Source organism: Urocampus carinirostris, chromosome 8 (genome assembly GCF_059441175.1).
Source record: "Urocampus carinirostris isolate Australia breed hairy pipefish chromosome 8, RoL_Ucar_1.0, whole genome shotgun sequence".
Classification (NCBI taxonomy): domain Eukaryota; kingdom Metazoa; phylum Chordata; class Actinopteri; order Syngnathiformes; family Syngnathidae; genus Urocampus; species Urocampus carinirostris.
In genome coordinates this window covers 36,563,232-36,584,698 of record NC_142356.1, presented here as the reverse complement: position 1 = coordinate 36,584,698, position 21,467 = coordinate 36,563,232, and the positions used below count along the sequence as shown (strand labels likewise).

At 43.9% G+C, this 21,467-nt stretch overlaps 1 protein-coding gene and 1 pseudogene across 1 annotated transcript in view; both read left to right on the top strand.

Annotated features, from left to right (window-relative positions):
• The first annotated feature begins 14,630 nt into the window (after positions 1 to 14,630).
• Positions 14,631 to 21,467, top strand: part of LOC148361782 (endonuclease V-like) — a 44,786-nt gene continuing 37,949 nt past the window's right edge. The window contains exons 1-2 of the mRNA XM_088342561.1: positions 14,631 to 14,748; positions 18,100 to 18,271. Of these exons, the coding sequence (XP_088198687.1) occupies positions 14,711 to 14,748; positions 18,100 to 18,271 (210 nt within the window). The 5' untranslated portion in view covers positions 14,631 to 14,710. The remainder of the gene's footprint in view (positions 14,749 to 18,099; positions 18,272 to 21,467) is intronic.
• LOC148361783 (U2 spliceosomal RNA) lies at positions 19,573 to 19,720 on the top strand (annotated as a pseudogene).

Below are 21,467 nucleotides of genomic sequence, written 5' to 3'. Positions count from 1 at the left end.
CTAATGAGGACATTTATTAAAAGGAGTAATGTGAGACTTGAAGAGCAAGCAGAGGAAATCCTTATACATTTGAGAGGAAAAGCTAAAGATGTAGTTAGGTTTGGCATTAGAAACAGTAATATAGACGTCTATACCCGCCCTGACATGATTTATAGTCTTCTCAGGAAATACTTTAGCTGTACCAAGTACTCTGCTGTCCCTTTAGCTGACTTTTATTCAACTTTGCCCAAAGACCAGGAAGACCCCTATGACTACTGGCTGAGACTAAACAGAGCAGCTGACCTTGCCTCTGAGTGCTTGAGTGAGCAGGGCAAAACATTTGACAACCCTGAAATAGAGGTTACTCGCATGTTTATTAGGAACTGCCCATGCAAGGAACTGGCACTCACTTACAGATCAAAAACCATCGAAAAGTGGTCAGCATGTGAGGTACTAGAGGTGCTGAATGAATACCACGCTGAGAAGAGCTACAAAGCAAATTCCCTACAACAACCTGCGAATAGAGCGGAAATTGCAGTACACAAAGCTGAGGTGAACCATGGTCCAACCCTCGTGCACGAGCCACCTCAGACTTCGAGCCCACAGTATGTCTCTCTAACGGACGTTATTAGTATGTTGGAGAAAGTTCTGATACGTGTTACCTCTAACCAGTTTCAAGAGAGAGGGGGAGCTCCAACCAGGCGACCTGGAGCCAGAATCAATGGTTTCACTGCCAAGCCATGTATCATTTGCAAAGAGGTCGAACACAGTGCTCTCTCTCATTGCCGAGACAAAAACCTTTGCTTTCACTGCCATGCCCCAGGGCATTCTCGACGTGATTGTCCAGTGACGAAAGTTGTCCCGCTGCCTCAGGGAAACTAACTGATCTGCGCTTAGGGGAGAACAGTGCAGATCAACTGAGTATACCTCCCACCACTAATGTGAAGCCTGACATGCAAGATAATAAATCAATTTATGAGATGTATAGCAACAAGATACCTCCATCGAAGAAGCTGATCTTTCAGGGGTTTCAGAGAATAGCGGAGACTGACGAACTGTTTTACACACCTGTACTTGTGCAAGAAGGCCCCACTTTCAGAGCGCTGTTGGACAGTGGGTCGATGGCTTGTACAGTAAGTGAGGACACGGCTAAGTCCCTCCTGCAGCAATTCCCTGATATGATGAGTTACACGGCCGATGATTATGTCATTGTAGGCTGCGGTGGACACCAAGTTTCTCCCAGAGATATGTACGACATTCACGTCACAGTTTACGGGTGCCAAATGATAATACCAGTAATGGTGGTGCCAGGCCAGACAGAACAGATGATCCTTGGCAGCAATGCCATCAAATATATTTTGACTCATTTGAAAAGTACTGATGGCTATTGGAGATTAGTTTCCACTCCTGACAACGGTCTGTCCGATAACCACAGTCAATTCCTGTCAATGCTTTCCAACACAGGGGGATGGAGAGGTGATTGCATTCCAGACAAGGTAGGGACAGTAAAAATCAAGAGTTGCGTGACGCTGAATCCACGGACCGAGTACGTTATTTGGGGCAAGTTACCTGAGTTGGCCGGGACGTCTGCGGGAAGTACAGTGGTCGTTGAGCCAACCCAATCAAAGGCTGGGCCCAGACAAGTCCTTGTCGGACAAGTTGTTACTCCACTCTGGGGAGATGGATGGGTGCCTGTTAAAGTCTTTAATCCCACGGACAGAGTTGTGGTGCTGAGGAGAAACAGGAAAATTGCAGATGTGTCTCCTTGTATCGCAGCGGAAGACCTGCCCAATGCAGAGGAGGTCAAGTGCAACGTGCAGAGTGTACAGAGCAAAGAGGTCCGACCCAGGTCAGAAGAGGACATGATGCGTACATTGGAAGCTCTGGGACTGCAAGACATTGACCTGAAGTCATGTGAGGTTTCGCTGCAGTGTAAAGACAAGCTCCTTCATATCATCGAACAATTCGAGTCAATCTTTTCTCGCCATAAGATGGACTGTGGAGAGGCCAAAGAGTTTGTACATCGTATCCACCTTGTTGATGATAAGCCGTTCCGTCTACCCTACAGACGTATACCACCAAGTCAGTATGAAAAACTGAGGACAACTCTGAACGAGATGGAAGAGAAAGGAATTATTCAGAAGTCGACTAGCGACTATGCATCTGCGCTTGTTCTCATATGGAAGCGGAATGGAGAACTAAGGGTATGTACTGATTTCAGAAGGCTTAATGCAAGAACCATAAAGGATGCCTACCCACTACCGCATCAAGCTGATGCTTTGGCCGCACTTGGGGGAAATGCCTTTTTCTCCACAATGGATCTGACGTCAGGCTACTACAATGTCCCCTTGCACCCTGACGACAAAAAGTACACGGCATTCTCCTCACCATTCGGGCTTCACGAGTACAACCGGCTCCCTCAGGGACTTTGTAACAGCCAAGCAACATTTATGAGGATGATGATGTCGATATTTGGTGATCAGAATTTCATGAGCCTATTATGTTACCTCGACGATCTGATGGTGTTTGCCCCCACAGAGGAAGTTGCACTCCAACGCCTGCAGATGGTGTTTACTCGCCTCAAGGAACACAACCTCAAGCTCGCACCCAAAAAGTGTTTTTTTCCTCAGACGGACTGTGAAATTTCTTGGGCATGTCATCAGTGAGGATGGAATTCGGACTGACCCCGAGAAGGTGAGAGCGATAAATGACGTACAAGTCGCTGATCTAATGGAGTCGGATGGCAAGACGCCATGCCCTAGTAAAATCAGATCTTTTCTAGGCATGGTGATGTATTTCCAAAGCTTCATTGAAGCATGTTCTGCGAAGGCAAAACCTCTGTTCAGGCTCACATCTGAATCTGGTGACAAGCATAAGCGCAAGAGAGCCCGCAAGAAAGGTCAAGTGAAGCTGACGCCTGCAGATTGGTCCGATGCATGCCAGAACGCCTTTGAAACACTGAAGCACGACCTTGTGACAGGTGTCACTCTGGCCCACCCAGATTTTGATGCGCCGTTTATTCTGGCTGTCGACGCATCCTTTGATGGGATTGGAGCAGTCCTGTCACAGCTGCCACCTGGTGGAAAAGTAGCCAGACCAGTCGCCTTTGCAAGTAAGACGCTCTCTCGCTCCCAGCTCAACTACCCTGCACACAGGCTCGAATTTCTTGCCTTGAAATGGGCGGTATGTGATAAATTCAGGCATTGGTTGAAAGGAAGACACTTTACCACGTGGACCGACAATAACCCACTGACATACCTTTTGACCAAACCAAGACTTGATGCGTGTGAACAGCGGTGGGTAGCAAAGCTTGCTGCATACAATTTTGACCTGAAGTACATTCCCGGCCCAAAGAACATCGTAGCCGACGCTCTGAGCCGTGAGCCATTTGTACGGTCATGTGTGGGTCATCGCCTTGTTACCGAGCCCTATACTTCGCTCTTGGACCAAGTCAACGGGGTGAACAACAGTACTGTGCAAGAGGTGTTCAGAGTATCCAACAATTGTCACGCTGTTGTAGACGAGAGTGCTGGGACATCAGACGAGTCAGTAAAAAGGGCAATTCCATCAGGCTCCAATGGTTCTGTGACATCAGAAGAAGTTGCTGCTGTCTTCAGTGCTCAGTCCACTGGTGGCGTGGGTCAAGTGATGGGAACAGATGCCAACCTCAATCTTCTGCAGAAGGGAGATCAGTCAACGGCACTCCCACAGAGTCAGCTTGTTGGTTTACAAGAACAGGACCACACAATAAGCAGAACCATGTACTTTGTGCATAGACACAAGAGACCTACCAGGCGTGAGAGAGCTGTCGAGTCGCCTAGTGTGATGAAACTACTGAAACATTGGAGCAGACTCACCATACAGAATGGCATGCTCTACAAAATAAGGAAAGATCCTCACATGGCCAAGAAAATCTTCCAGTTTGTGGTGCCTGATTCATTGAAACAGAAAGTCCTTCAAGGTTTACATGACTCAGCAGGTCACCAAGGCCAGAACCGTACTTTGTCTCTGGTGAGGCAACGATTTTTCTGGAATGGCATGGAACGTGATGTTGTGAATTATGTCAAATCCTGTCAGCGTTGTGTAGTAGGGAAAACACCGGAACCACACAACCGTGCACCACTCAAGAACATAGTCACCTCTGAGCCTATGGAGTTGGTCTGTATAGACTTTTGGACTGCCGAGCAAGCGAACAAGTCTGTAGATGTCCTGGTCGTAACTGATCATTTCTCCAAGATGGCGCACGCCTTCCCTTGCAGGAATCAAACCGCCAAACAAGTTGCTCGCCGTCTGTGGCAGGATTTCTTCCTTGTCTATGGTTTCCCACGGCGTATCCACTCTGATCAGGGAGCTAATTTTGAGAGCAAACTGATCAAAGAGCTTCTAGAGATGGCAGGGGTGCAGAAATCCCATACGACTCCGTACCACCCCATGGGAAATGGTATCGCAGAACGATTCAACCGAACATTGGGAGATATGATCAGAACCCTTCCCCCTCAGCCCAAAGCAAAGTGGCCACAAATGCTGCAGCAGCTCACATTCTGCTATAACTGCACAGAGCATGAGACAACAGGGTTTGCACCGTTTTACCTAGTGTTTGGTAGGATCCCTCGTCTCCCTGTCGATGTCATGTTTCAACATGCTAATACCAATGATGCTGTTGTCAGCTACTCTGACTTTGTACGCCATCTGAAGAAAGATCTACATGAAACTGCTCAGATTGTACAGAGGAATACTCTCAGAGAACAGACTCGTCATGCCAAGCTGTACAACCGTAGGGCCAAAGGATCACCCCTCGTCGTGGGAGACCGGGTGTTGATCGCCAACAGAGGTGTCCCGGGGAAACGCAAAGTTGCAGACAAGTGGGAGTCGACCCCGTATGAAGTCATATCACTCAAGCCTGATCTCAATGTCTATAGAGTCAAGGATTGTCTGACGGGCAAAGAAAAGGTAGTTCACAGGAATTTGCTGCTCTCTGTTAGCTTCTTGCCCTTAGAGGATGATCTGGCCAGCGAATCTGAACACTCAGAGTCTGACGCTGCTATGCATGGAAGTGATGTATGCCCTGATTTACCTGACGCGGTTGAAGACACTGATGTCCGTACAGTAAACTGGGTGATACAGGCAGGTGAAGAGCAAGTTCATCCAGAGGTAGAGGATAACTCACTAGACAGCAGATCTGATGCCCAGTCCGACTCTCGCAGTGTTGATACATCCAGTCGAGGAAGTCAGCACATCCCCGAACAAGATGTTGACCATACTTCAAGTGACAATACGGAAAGCCCATCACAGTGCTCTGAAAACATGATCCCTTTGGGTATGGGTCTCCCAGACGAGACCCCATTGAATCCTGACCATCCGGACGCAGACTCCCCTGATACTGACTGTTTAGACTTGACTGTCCCAGACCTTCAAGCTCAGGTTAATTGTGCTCAACCTGACCGTTGTGGTCTTAGGGTCCGCCAGTCCATCAGGCCTCCTAGTCGTCTAATTTGTCAGATGAATGACCAGTTGGTAGGTGACAATCCTCTGTCTGCAATATCTGCTAGTTCCTAATTTAAGTTCAGTAGAGATACACTTTCAGTTTAAGTAACAAAGCTTGAGTAAGAAACAAGAATTGTGCCTATGTGAGCACTTACAACTACAGGAACAATGTTTGATATTTCAGAGATGTAACAGGCATCTTTGAGTCTGTGCTTAGATAGGAGTTTGATCGCCTCCTTTCTTTTCACACTCCTTTTTTGGGAGAGTTTTAGAACTGACATGCACTTCAGTTTGTTCCTTGTAATACTGTACCAGTTTTCGTGTCTTTTTCATCAGTATTTGCCGTTTTGGCTGTGATTTTTTTTTCTGTTTAGTGTAGCACTCCCATATTTAGCAGAATTTCAGGGGGGTGTATGTAACGGGTGTAATAATAACTTTTATTTTATTGAAATTCCTGCTAAAATATGTGTATAGTTTTTGGTAAATGTCCTGCAATGCTGAGTCCAACAGTGCCATCTGCTGGTATGGGGTGGGGTTTGGTTTTGGCTTCTAACATGTGACCAGGAGGCGGGGTTTGTTGTCAGTTTTACCAGAGTACTACAAAGAGATCAAACCCAGCAGAAAAAGCTAATGTTGTGACTCATCCATTTGCAGTCCAGCATGAATGTGGATCTTTGGTGGGACACGTACACCGCGGTTACATATATATATATATATATATATATATATATATATATATATATATATATATATATATATATATATATATATATATGTAACGGGTGTAATAATAACTTTTATTTTATTGAAATTCCTGCTAAAATATGTGTATAGTTTTTGGTAAATGTCCTGCAATGCTGAGTCCAACAGTGCCATCTGCTGGTATGGGGTGGGGTTTGGTTTTGGCTTCTAACATGTGACCAGGAGGCGGGGTTTTGTCAGTTTAACCAGAGTACTACAAAGGTAAGACATATCTTTTGGTGCTCCACAAAATAAGTTAATTTTAAACATTATAACCCCAGCTGACAAATCTCTCACCATGCATAGTAATGTGATTGATATTGTCAAGCTGTTTTGATTTATTTTCGTTTTGTTTCTGTTTTACTAAATATTAATTCCCCTTGTAGAGATCAAAGAGATCAAACCCAGCAGAAAAAGCTAATGTTGTGACTCATCCATTTGCAGGTAAATTGTACCCATTTTTATACTCATTATTGTTTTTATTCCTATTTTTTCATATACATTAAAAAAGGATGATGTTGGTTAAAATTCAGAGTAAAGAAAAACATGTTGAATTCATTGTAAACGTTAAAAATCCACTATACGATCTCTTGTTAAAAGTATCTTGTTAAAATGCAAAGATTTATAAATGTATTGTGATATTCTAAAATGTATTTTCTGTAAAGTGAAAAGACAGCTCTTTGATATGCTTTGTTGTCAGTTTAACCAGAGTACTACAAAGAGATCAAAGAGATCAAACCCAGCAGAAAAAGCTAATGTTGTGACTCATCCATTTGCAGAACTGTAATAATAAAAACCTCATCATCCAGTCCAGCGTGAATGTGGATCTTTGGTGGGACACGTACAACGCGGTTACATTGGTGCCGTGACCCGTGACTTCTATCAAGCTCTCCGAACCGAGGACTGTCCTACCTGCCACATCATTTCATTAAGCCATCAGCTCACAGTATTTAAAACTGCTATACAGTGACGTGTTACGCAGGCGATTTTGACTTATTTACATCTTTGAAACATGTTTACTCAGAGCACAAGTGACGTTTCTGAGGGTGTAGCTGATCAGATGACAAATATTATTCAGGAGATAGGACATAAATTGGCTGATAGCATATTCACAAATATACAGTCACGTAAGATAGTAGCTCCTAACGCTGCTGCCACACAAGATGAAGCAAACAGATTGAGTCAGGTGGTAACGCAGAGAAAGGTTAAGGAACCGCCGTCATTTATTGGGGATGGCTCAGACTCAATAACAATACATGAGTGGGAAGATCTAATGAGGACATTTATAAAAAGGAGTGATGTGAGACTTGAAGAGCAAGCAGAGGAAATCCTTAAACATTTGAGAGGAAAAGCTAAAGATGTAGTTAGGTTTAGCATTAGAAACAGTAATATAGACGTCTATACCCGCCCTGACATGATTTATAGTCTTCTCAGGAAATACTTTAGCTGTACCAAGTACTCTGCTGTCCCTTTAGCTGACTTTTATTCAACTTTGCCCAAAGACCAGGAAGACCCCTATGACTACTGGCTGAGACTAAACAGAGCAGCTGACCTTGCCTCTGAGTGCTTGAGTGAGCAGGGCAAAACATTTGACAACCCTGAAATAGAGGTTACTCGCATGTTTATTCGGAACTGCCCATGCAAGGAACTGGCACTCACTTACAGATCAAAAACCATCGAAAAGTGGTCAGCATGTGAGGTACTAGAGGTGCTGAATGAATACCACGCTGAGAAGAGCTACAAAGCAGATTCCCTACAACAACCTGCGAATAGAGCGGAAATTGCCGTACACAAAGCTGAGGTGAACCATGGTCCAACCCTCGTGCACGAGCCACCTCAGACTCCGAGCCCACAGTATGTCTCTCTAACGGACGTTATTAGTATGTTGGAGAAAGTTCTGATACGTGTTACTTCGAACCAGTTTCAAGAGAGAGGGGGAGCTCCAACCAGGCGACCTGGAGCCAGAATAAATGGTTTCACTGCCAAGCCATGTATCATTTGCAAAGAAGTCGAACACAGTGCTCTCTCTCATTGCCGAGACAAAAACCTTTGCTTTCACTGGCATTCTCGACGTGATTGTCCAGTGACGAAAGTTGTCCCGCTGCCTCAGGGAAACTAACTGATCTGCGCTTAGGGGAGAACAGTGCAGATCAACTGAGTAAACCTCCCACCACTAATGTGAAGCCTGACATGCAAGACAATAAATCAATTTATGAGTTGTATAGCAACAAGATACCTCCATCGAAGAAGCTGATCTTTCAGGGGTTTCAGAGAATAGCGGAGACTGACGAACTGTTTTACACACCTGTACTTGTGCAAGAAGGCCCCACTTTCAGAGCGCTGTTGGACAGCGGGTCGATGGCTTGTACAGTAAGTGAGGACACGGCTAAGTCCCTCCTGCAGCAATTCCCTGATATGATGAGTTACACGGCCGATGATTATGTCATTGTAGGCTGCGGTGGACACCAAGTTTCTCCCAGAGATATGTACGACATTCACGTCACAGTTTACGGGTGCCAAATGATAATACCAGTAATGGTGGTGCCAGGCCAGACAGAACAGATGATCCTTGGCAGCAATGCCATCAAATATATTTTGACTCAATTGAAAAGTACTGATGGCTATTGGAGATTAGTTTCCACTCCTGACAACGGTCTGTCCGATAACCACAGTCAATTCCTGTCAATGCTTTCCAACACAGAGAGATGGAGAGGTGATTGCATTCCAGACAAGGTAGGGACAGTAAAGATCAAGAGTTGCGTGACGCTGAATCCACGGACCGAGTACGTTATTTGGGGCAAGTTACCTGAGTTGGCCGGGGCATCAGCGGGCAGCACAGTGGTCGTTGAGCCAACCCAATCTAAGGCTGCGCCCAGACAAGTCCTTGTCGGACGAGTTGTTACTCCACTCTGGGGAGATGGATGGGTGCCTGTTAAAGTATTTAATCCCACGGACAGAGTTGTGGTGCTGAGAAGAAACAGGAAAATTGCAGATGTGTCTCCTTGTATCGCAGCGGAAGACCTGCCCAATGCAGAGGAGGTCAAGTGCAACGTGCAGAGTGTACAGAGCAAAGAGGTCCGACCCAGGTCAGAAGAGGACATGATGCGTGCATTGGAAGCTCTGGGACTGCAAGACATTGACCTGAAGTCATGTGAGGTTTCGCTGCAGTGTAAAGACAAGCTCCTTCATATCATCGAACAATTCGAGTCAATCTTTTCTCGCCATAAGATGGACTGTGGAGAGGCCAAAGAGTTTGTACATCGTATCCACCTTGTTGATGATAAGCCGTTCCGTCTACCCTACAGACGTATACCACCAAGTCAGTATGAAAAACTGAGGACGACTCTGAACGAGATGGAAGAGAAAGGAATTATTCAGAAGTCGACTAGCGACTATGCATCTGCGCTTGTTCTCATATGGAAGCGGAATGGAGAACTAAGGGTATGTACTGATTTCAGAAGGCTTAATGCAAGAACCATAAAGGATGCCTACCCACTACCGCATCAAGCTGATGCTTTGGCCGCACTTGGGGGAAATGCCTTTTTCTCCACAATGGATCTGACGTCAGGCTACTACAATGTCCCCTTGCACCCTGACGACAAAAAGTACACGGCATTCTCCTCACCATTCGGCCTTCACGAGTACAACCGGCTCCCTCAGGGACTTTGCAACAGCCCAGCAACATTTATGAGGATGATGATGTCAATATTTGGTGATCAGAATTTCATGAGCCTATTATGTTACCTCGACGATCTGATGGTGTTTGCCCCCACAGAGGAAGTTGCACTCCAACGCCTGCAGATGGTGTTTACTCGCCTTAAGGAACACAACCTCAAGCTCGCACCCAAAAAGTGTTTTTTCCTCAGACGGACTGTGAAATTTCTTGGGCATGTCATCAGTGAGGATGGAATTCGGACTGACCCCGAGAAAGTGAGAGCGATAAATGACGTACAAGTCACTGATCTAATGGAGTCGGATGGCAAGACGCCATGCCCTAGTAAAATCAGATCTTTTCTAGGCATGGTGATGTATTTCCAAAGCTTCATTGAAGCATGTTCTGCGAAGGCAAAACCTCTGTTCAGGCTCACATCTGAATCTGGTGACAAGCATAAGCGCAAGAGAGCCCGCAAGAAAGGTCAAGTGAAGCTGACGCCTGCAGATTGGTCCGATGCATGCCAGAACGCCTTTGAAACACTGAAGCACGACCTTGTGACAGGTGTCACTCTGGCCCACCCAGATTTTGATGCGCCGTTTATTCTGGCTGTCGACGCATCCTTTGATGGGATTGGAGCAGTCCTGTCACAGCTGCCACCTGGTGGAAAAGTAGCCAGACCAGTCGCCTTTGCAAGTAAGACGCTCTCTCGCTCCCAGCTCAACTACCCTGCACACAGGCTCGAATTTCTTGCCTTGAAATGGGCGGTATGTGATAAATTCAGCCATTGGTTGAAAGGAAGACACTTTACCACGTGGACCGACAATAACCCACTTACATACATTTTGACCAAACCAAGACTTGATGCGTGTGAACAGCGGTGGGTAGCGAAGCTAGCTGCATACAATTTTGACCTGAAGTACATTCCTGGACCAAAGAACATCGTAGCCGACGCTCTGAGCCGTGAGCCATTTGTACGGTCATGTGTGGGTCATCGCCTTGTTACCGAGCCCTATACTTCGCTCTTGGACCAAGTCAACAGGGTGAACAACAGTACTGTGCAAGAGGTGTTCAGAGTATCCAACAATTGTCACGCTGTTGTAGACGAGAGTGCTGGGACATCAGACGAGTCAGTAAAAAGGGCTAATCCATCAGGCTCCAATGGTTCTGTGACATCAGAAGAGGTTGCTGCTGTCTTCAGTGCTCAGTCCACTGGTGGCGTGGGTCAAGTGATGGGAACAGACGCCAACTTCAATCTTCTGCAGAAGGGAGATCAGTCAACGGCACTCCCACAGAGTCAGCTTGTTGGTTTACAAGAACAGGACAACACAATAAGCAGGACCATGTACTTTGTGCATAGACACAAGAGACCTACCAGGCGTGAGAGAGCTGTCGAGTCGCCTAGTGTGATGAAACTACTGAAGCATTGGAGCAGACTCACCATACAGAATGGCATGCTCTACAAAATAAGGAAAGATCCTCACATGGCCAAGAAAATCTTCCAGTTTGTGGTGCCTGATTCATTGAAACAGAAAGTCCTTCAAGGTTTACATGACTCAGCAGGTCACCAAGGCCAGAACCGTACTTTGTCTCTGGTGCGGCAACGATTCTTCTGGAATGGCATGGAACGTGATGTTGTGAATTATGTCAAATCCTGTCAGCGCTGTGTAGTAGGGAAAACACCGGAACCACACAACCGTGCACCACTCAAGAACATAGTCACCTCTGAGCCTATGGAGTTGGTCTGTATAGACTTTTGGACTGCTGAGCAAGAGAACAAGTCTGTAGATGTCCTGGTCGTAACTGATCATTTCTCCAAGATGGCGCACGCCTTCCCTTGCAGGAATCAAACCGCCAAACAAGTTGCTCGCCGTCTGTGGCAGGATTTCTTCCTTGTCTATGGTTTCCCACGGCGTATCCACTCTGATCAGGGAGCTAATTTTGAGAGCAAACTGATCAAAGAGCTTCTAGAGATGGCAGGGGTGCAGAAATCCCATACCACTCCGTACCACCCCATGGGAAATGGCATCGCAGAACGATTCAACCGAACATTGGGAGATATGATCAGAACCCTTCCCCCTCAGCCCAAAGCAAAGTGGCCACAAATGCTGCAGCAGCTCACATTCTGCTATAACTGCACAGAGCATGAGACAACAGGGTTTGCACCGTTTTACCTAGTGTTTGGTAGGATCCCTCGTCTCCCTGTCGATGTCATGTTTCAACATGCTAATACCAATGATGCTGTTGTCAGCTACTCTGACTTTGTACGCCATCTGAAGAAAGATCTACATGAAGCTGCTCAGATTGTACAGAGGAATACTCTCAGAGAACAGACTCGTCATGCCAAGCTGTACAACCGTAGGGCCAAAGGATCACCTCTCGTCGTGGGAGACCGGGTGTTGATCGCCAACAGAGGTGTCCCGGGGAAACGCAAAGTTGCAGACAAGTGGGAGTCAACCCCGTATGAAGTCATATCAGTCAAGCCTGATCTCAATGTCTACAGAGTCAAGGATTGTCTGACGGGCAAAGAGAAGGTAGTTCACAGGAATTTGCTGCTCTCTGTTAGCTTCTTGCCCTGTGAGGATGATCTGGCCAGCGAATCTGAACACTCAGAGTCTGACGCTGCTATGCATGGAAGTGATGTATGCCCTGATTTACCTGACGCGGTTGAAGACAGTGATGTCCGTACAGTAAACTGGGTGATACAGGCAGGTGAAGAGCAAGTTCATCCAGAAGTGAAGGATAACTCACTAGACAGCAGATCTGATGCCCAGTCCGACTCTCTCACAGATGATACATCCAGTCGAGGAAGTCAGCACATCCCCGAACAAGATGTTGACCATACTTCAAGTGACAATACGGAAAGCCCATCACAGTGCTCTGAAAACATGATCCCTTTGGGTATGGGTCTCCCAGACGAGACCCCATTGAACACTGACCATCTGGACGCAGACTCCCCTGATACTGACTGTTTAGACTTGACTGCCCCAGACCTTCAAGCTCAGGTTATTTGTGCTCAACCTAACCGTTATGGTCTTAGGGTCCGCCAGTCCATCAGGCCTCCTAGTCGTCTTATTTGTCAGATGAATGACCATGTGGTAGGTGACAATCATCTGTCCGCAATATCTGCAAGTTCCTAGTTTAAGTTCAGTAGAGATGCACTTTCAGTTTGAGTAACAAAGCTTGAGTAAGAAACAAGAATTGTGCCTATGTGAGCACTTACAACTACAGGAACAATGTTTGATATTTCAGAGATGTAACAGGCATCTTTGAGTCTGTGCTTAGTTAGGAGTTTGCTCGCCTCCTTTCTTTTCACACTCCTTTTTGGGAGAGTTTTAGAACTGACATGCACTTCAGTTTGTTCCTTGTAATACTGTACCAGTTTTCGTGTCCTCTTTTTCATCAGTATTTGCCTTTTTGGCATGTGATTTTTTTTTTCTTTTTAGTGTAGCACTCCCATATTTAGCAGAATTTCAGGGGGGTGTATGTAACGGGTGTAATAATAACTTTTATTTTATTGAAATTCCTGCTAAAATATGTGTATAGTTTTTGGTAAATGTCCTGCAATGCTGAGTCCAACAGTGCCATCTGCTGGTATGGGGTGGGGTTTGGTTTTGGCTTCTAACATGTGACCAGGAGGCGGGGTTTTGTCAGTTTAACCAGAGTACTACAAAGGTAAGACATATCTTTTGGTGCTCCACAAAATAAGTTAATTTTAAACATTATAACCCCAGCTGACAAATCTCTCACCATGCATAGTAATGTGATTGATATTGTCAAGCTGTTTTGATTTATTTTCGTTTTGTTTCTGTTTTACTAAATATTAATTCCCCTTGTAGAGATCAAAGAGATCAAACCCAGCAGAAAAAGCTAATGTTGTGACTCATCCATTTGCAGGTAAATTGTACCCATTTTTATACTCATTATTGTTTTTATTCCTATTTTTTCATATACATTAAAAAAGGATGATGTTGGTTAAAATTCAGAGTAAAGAAAAACATGTTGAATTCATTGTAAACGTTAAAAATCCACTATACGATCTCTTGTTAAAAGTATCTTGTTAAAATGCAAAGATTTATAAATGTATTGTGATATTCTAAAATGTATTTTCTGTAAAGTGAAAAGACAGCTCTTTGATATGCTTTGTTGTCAGTTTAACCAGAGTACTACAAAGAGATCAAAGAGATCAAACCCAGCAGAAAAAGCTAATGTTGTGACTCATCCATTTGCAGAACTGTAATAATAAAAACCTCATCATCCAGTCCAGCGTGAATGTGGATCTTTGGTGGGACACGTACAACGCGGTTACATATATATATATATATATATATATATATATATATATATATATATATATATTCAGAGCCTACTTTACACAAGCATGTTATACATTTTTCTGTCCGCATGAAGACGTTGTCAAGGTAATCAATCGTCTTGAAGCCTCAACGTGTAGATGGAGCATTTCCATTGAGGGCTTCATTGTTTTATAGGGCTTCATTTTGACATCACTAATTTATATAGTCCTACAGGTAGTAAACATTCCGCCTTGGGTTTGAAATACAATCTAGTTTCTAGTGACTAGACTATGCCGCAATTCCTCAGGAATCTCACATAAATGAGACATTAAAACTCCTCATCTATGTATTTATTTAATGGTTAATAGATTTAATTAAACGACGTATGGTCCTTGGTTTTAAGTAATTATTGTAATTTACTTTTAAAGCGCTAGGTGGGAGTGTTTACCTTTCTCTGTGCTTAAAAGCTAGAATGACGTCACACACGGAAGCACTGTATCCCTGAACAAGCGAATTAAGAAAACACTGATTTTCTGTGCGACCCCCTTTAAGAGAATAAATGTCTCCAACTGACGAATTGGTCAAGCAATGGGAAAGGTCAGTCCATTTGTAAAGTGCTAGAATACAAATATTTTTATTCAGTAATGTTCGGAGGGGCCAGTCATAATACATGTTGGTGTCTAAAAAACCATGCGCAATTTAATTTATCATAATAATTTAAAATACGTAATATTTCAATCCCACACTCTCAAATGCCAAACTGGGAGAAAGAGCTACAATATAAAAGTAGTAGTTGAATAATAATGGAATGATAACATTCAGCGTTTTTAAAAAAATGTCGACTGTGGTTTGTGACAAAACCAAGCTTTGTTATCTTGTATAAAGACGATTGAAGTTGTATTGAAGATTTTTGAAGGGATTCCCTTATTAAGAGTGGCTAGCAACAGACTGTGCCTAGTGTTTAACTTTCGTATAACACTCAAAAAGTGAGCCAACGTTGCCCATTTTTTTCTCTTCTTACTGTACAGCAGGTTTGTATGTCAAACGAATGTTATTAAGTCCCCTAGACTAGGAATCAGAATTTTCCGCGGATCCGCGGATTTCCGCTGTTTTTGAACCCCAAAGGTCATTCCCGTAAATCGTCTAAATTCGATGAGAAAATATTTTGGGGGGGATGAGGTATGATACGTGACTGTTTCATCACCCCAAGTTAGCAGCTAGAGATCGCGAGAAAAATCGGCAAAAAGAGGCGCAGCGCATTAGATCTATAACACACAACAAATAGATCGACTCCTACCATTGGTCGATAGGTTTGCTGATAACCAATCAGCGGAGCTTTTGTTCAGAGCATTGGCTTTCTCAAACATGGCGCTCTTTCCGGTCTTTTCAAACGGTGAAATGAGTGTTTGAAAAAGTAAATATGAAAATACTAAGAAAAGAAGACGAGGCTTTTGTCTCCGAGATTGATAAAGGAATCAAGAATAAATTGAAGTGGTCATGGCTGGAGAAGACTGTCACAGACTGACATGCGTTTTCTTTAAGCATGTTCAGTTTGTGCATTCTATTTTCAAATTAGTGATGAATGGTTATTAATGTATATATGTTCATATATATTGTTGATTAGTAGCTAAATACAAGGTCCATTTTCATCATCAAAACACAACAACAATGGTGATGGTTGTAACATTGTAATCCCCCAATTGTTTTAAACATCTTAAAACTGAAAAAAAATACATGGTTTCTGTTTTGTTGGATTTAATTCATTCTAGTGCAATTTTCACATAGCAAATAAGATAAATGCCGTTGGCTTCGGGTGGGTTTGCCCCCCTGAGCCCCCCACCGGGTTCCGCCCTGGACCCTGGCTATTTCAGGTGAAAATGAAAATCTCCATTCTGATCCCTGCCTAGTGCAGTGTTTTTCAACCAGTGTGCCGGGGCAGAGTAGTGTGTACATAAATAAAGTACATCATTCTTTTTTATTTTAAGTATTATTTTCTTCTTTTTATATACTAATTATCTGCTTATGAGGTAATACAGTGAAATATTTGACATAACTTCATTTTCAAATGTTTTCGACGGACGGTGTGCCTCGGAACTTTTTTATAGATAAAAGTGTATCTTGGTTCAAAAAGGGTTGAAAAACACTGCCCTATATAGTGCTGTATGGTGCAGGGGTCGGTAACCTTTCTGATCCAAGGAGCGATCTAAACTAAAATATGTAATTTTTTGGGGAAGGCAGAGCCACGCCATTTATTTGAAGACAAAATCAGACAAAAGCTAATTCTTTAGCACATTTGGTTTCACTGAGTGACGTTTGTGTATTTGATAAAATCTATGAAATAATAATAATGCCAGAGCCTGGGTCCCATATCAATATAAATATACCACTTAAAATGTTTCTCCCTCCCGCAGTTGCGTAGGAGTGTTGAGGCTCGTCTTGACTGTCTTTTTTTGTGTAAATAATGGTTTCAAAACAAGGTGCGAACAAATTTTGTAAAAATATTATAACTAGCCCTCCACAATCCATCTATTCTCAGTTTTCCTTCCACATAAAAATGATCAGACATACCACTCATTTCACCATTGTAAACATGCACATCCAGCAATCTATTTAACATCCCTTTCCTAACCACTACATAATCCATTAGTGCTCTGTCCACCAGCTTACCACCATCCACTCTGACAAAGGTATACTTATTCACGTCCCTCTTTTTAAACAATGTATTTCCAATCACCAACTCATTTTCCTCACATAACTCAATCAATTTCTTCCCACTCTCATTTCTTCCTGGTACTCCATATCTACCAATCACATTTTGAACCATTCCATCACCCACTCTAGCATTCAGGTCACCTAGTATTACCACTTGCCACCCTTATTTCGCACTTGCCACACATTCGGACAAGTCCTTCCAGAACTCCTCTCTCCTCAGCGCTTCTTTCTGAACCAGGTTCATATGCACTTATAAACATCCATACTTCTACACCCCACTTCAACCTCACCTTACCACATTAATCATTAATCCACCAGGTTTTCCTTATGAGGAAACATTGAGAAGGTTGGTAACGAAGTTTGGAAGAGTATGTGTAAGTTATGTGTGAATGTTGGGAAGAGTAAGGTGATGAAGTGTTCACGCAAGTGAGTTGAAAGCTTTAGGTACTTGGGTTGTGATGTGGCTGCAGTTGGTGGAATGGAGTGTGAGGAATTGCACAGAGTCAATCAAGGGAAGCAAGGTTTTGGGTGCTCTGAGGAGTGATGAGCAACAAGAGTATGAGTATGGATGTTAAGAGGGGACGTATGAAAGTGTGATCGTGCCAACTGGGTTGTATGGTGCAGAGACTTGGAGCCTGAATGCAGATTTAAGAAGGAAATTAAATGTTTTTGAGATGAAGTGTTTGAGGAGTACGTTAGGAGTGACAAGATTGGATAGATTGAGAAATGAAATTGTGAGAGAAAGAACTGGAGTAGTTGTAGAACTGAGCAAGCGTGTGGATAAGAGAGTACTCGGTTGGTTTGGACACATGGAGAGGATGGATGAGGAGCGAATGTTGAAGAAGATCTACACAGCAGAAGTCAATGGAAGGAGACCAAGAGGAAGGCCGGAATTGACGTGGATGGATGGTGTTATGAGTGCACTGCAGGATAGGGGTCTAAATCTACCCGTTTCCTGCCTGATTCTGTTTCCTGTATCGATCCCCGATCCAAGCTCTGTTCTCCAGTCCCAGCTGCCCATATCCTGTCTGATTCCGTTTCCTGTATCGATCCCTGATCCCTGGATTCCCACTCGTCCAGGCTACCCGACTTGTTTCCGATCTCCAACCATGCTCCGTTCTCCCGTCCCGGCTGCCCCACTTGTTCCGATCTCCGCCCACGCTTCATTCGCAAGGGCTTACCGCTCCTCCTGCTCAAAAGAACTGATTGATGTATAATATTGTGTCTTGTGTGCAGTGAGCAGACCATTCTCAGAAAGCAGGTCGTAGAGGAGGACACGGAAGACTGGCAGAAGAGGACGGCTTTCACGGGGTTGGAAAGAGTTGCGGGTTTGGACCTCTCCTTCATCAAAGGCGATGACGTCAATGCCTGCTGCGAGCTTGTGGTGCTCAGCTTTCCTGATCTTGAGGTAAACTTAATTGGATAAAGGCACCATTCATTCATTTTCCAGCTACTTATCCTTTATAGGATTGCAAGAGTGATTGACCCCATCCTAGGTGACTTTGGGCTGTGGGGACTGGTTGCCAGCCAATCAGGGTAAACACTCACTTCTAGGGACAATTTTAGACCTGTCAATGTGGGTGAAAAAATAGGGTTCCCGGAGCAAACCCACTCAGGCACAGGGAAGAACATGCAAGCCCCACACAGGGAGGCTGGCATTGAACATACGACCTCTGAACTATGAGGCTGACGGAACTTGTCAACCATTGTGCCACCTTAAAGACACCATACCCCTAAATAAATATCATAAATCATTAAAGGTAAATCATTATTTTATGTGACAATGCCAGCAAGAAGGGTGGACCGATCTTATCAAATACCACACCAAAGATCAAATTAAGGGTAACCCTGTAGTGCCAGCTCAACTGTACCACAAGTAGACCTCGATCTGTATTGTACACGATATCCACCTTATGATTGGATATACAAAAATCCCTTGCTATATCGCGGTTTGTACTGCATTCTGATATCCCACCAGTCTGTTAGTCCCACCGTTTGCCACGCTTCATTGAATGTCATACATTTGAGATTTATTACAGATACTGCCTTTTATTGTTTGAATATTGCTGATTAGTTGAATAGACAGACTACTACTATACTTTCTCATGATATTCTAATATTATGAGTTAGGAAATCTGAGTTGAGTTACTTAGTAAAACGATGAAAATATTTCAGTTGGTTGATAAAATATCCCAAATGCATGGCATTTTGGCTTTTCTTATTGTATTACAAAAAATAAGGAACTTTATCACAATGTTTTACTTTTCTGAGACATCTCTCTCTCTCTTTCTCTCTCTTTCTCTTTCTCTCTCTTTCTCTCTCTCTCTCTCTTTCTCTTTCTCTCTCTCTCTCTTTCTGTCTCTCTCTCTTTCTCTTTCTCTTTCTCTTTCTCTTTCTCTCTCTCTCTCTCTCTCTCTCTCTCTCTCTCTCTAGTAAGTACTTTGCCTTTGCTTATAGCCTTTATTTTCATGTGATGTTCAGTGACTTGCAAAACTATTTGGTCCCCTTGAACTTTGTGGTCTTTGGCAACCTATGGCAACCGTGGGTTACGGCGCTTTGTAGCGTATTATGAACTGACCGATAACGGATAATGAATAATGAATAACGAAGATAGCTAAATAACCCTTAAAAACCCCAACCCCCCGCTCGTCCCAGGGGAGTATGGACTAAATGCCAGGGAGCATGCTAGGTCCTTAATTTGGCCGTAGCGTAGCTTGGCCTTAGCTTGGCCTTTTGTGTACTTTCTATGAAGTCACTATCTTTGATTTTTGCATTTCGGAGATGGAATATGAGCTTGCTCTGTCCACTCCATGCATCGGCCCGGTATTGCAGTACCTCCAGGAACGGTGCATTCGCAATGATCGCAGCAAGGCTTTAGGGCTACAACCTTAGCTTGGCCTTTTGGCTGAGAGTAAGTGTCCCGGCTCCTAGGCTTTGTAGCGTATTATGAACTGACCGACAACGGATAATGGATAATGAATAACGAAGATAGATCAATAACCCTTAAAAACCCCAAAACCCCTTTGGCCAAATTTCAGACTTCAAACATAAAGATATAAAACTGTAATTTCTTGTGAAGCATCAACAATAAGTGGGACACAATCATGAAGTGGAACACACATTATTGGACATTTTAAAGTTTTTTTAAGAAATAACGAAATAAAACAAAAAAGTGGGTGTGCAAAATTATTCAGCCCCATTGAGTTAAGACTTTGTAGCGCCACCTTGTGCTGCGATTACAGCTGCAAGTAGCTTGGGGTATGTCTGTATCAGTTTTGCACATTGAGAAACTGATATTTTTGCCCATCCTCCTTGCAAAACAGCTCGAGCTCAGTGAGGTTGGATGGAAAGCGTTCAGTTCTTTCCACAGATTCTCAATTGGATTGAGGTCTTAACTTTGACTTGGCCATTCTAACACCTTCATATGTTTTTTGGGTGAACCATTCCATTGTAGCTTTTGCTTTTTGTTTTGGATCATTGTCTTGTTGGAAGACAAATCTATGTCAGGTTTTCTTCCAGAATGGTCCTGTATTTGGATCCATCCATCTTCCCATCAATTTTAACCATCTTCCCTGTCCCTGCTGATGAAAAGCAGGCCCAAACCATGATGCTGCCACCACCATCTTTGACTGTGGGGATGGTGTGTTGAGGGTGATGAGCTGTGCTGCTTTTACGCCAAATATAATGTCTTGCATTGTTGCCAAAACTTTCTATTTTGGTCTCATCTGACCAGAGCACCTTCTTGGACATGTTTGTTGGTTCCTCCAGGTGGCTTGTGGCAAATTTTAAACGACACTTTTTATGGATATCCTATAGAAATGGCTTCATTCTTGCCACTCTTCCATGAAGGCCAGATTTTGCAGTATACGACTGATTGTTGTCCTATGGACAGATTCTCCCACCTCAGCTCTAGACCTCTGCAGTTCATCCAGAGTGATCATGGGCCTCTTGGCTGCATCTCTCATCAGTTTTCTCCTTGTATGAGGTGAAAGTTTAGGGGGACGGCCCGATCTTGGTAAATATGCAGTGGTCTGATACTCCTTTCCTTTCAATATTATTGCTTGCACAGTGCTCCTTGGGATGTTTAAAGCTTGGGAAATCTTTTGTATCCAAATCCAGCTTTAAACTTCTCCACAACAGTGTCTCGGGCCTGCCTGGTGTGTTCCTCGTTCTTCATGATGCTCTCTGCGCTTTAAATAGACCTCTGAGACTATCATAGTTCAGGTGCATTTATAGTGAAGCACAGAGTACAGACTTGATTACACACAGGTGGATTCTATTTATCATTGTTAGTCATTTAGATTAACATTGAATCATTGAGAGATCCTCTCTGAACTTCTGGACAGAGTTTGCTGCACTGAAAGTAAAGGGGCTGAATAAGTTTGCTTCTTCTTTCTTCTTCTTTAGTGCTCCAGCGAAGGTCAGGGGGTCCTGTTCCCGTGCGTTGAGCCGACCAGATGAACCAGGTTTTTCCAATGCTGGCGGTCTTGTGCCAGCTGTTCTGCATCCTCTACAGCAACTCCGTGTTGTTGAAGGTCGCCCGCAACTACGTGAGCCATCGAGTGCGGGGTTTCCCTCGTGGTCGTCTCCAGCCTGCGGCCTTT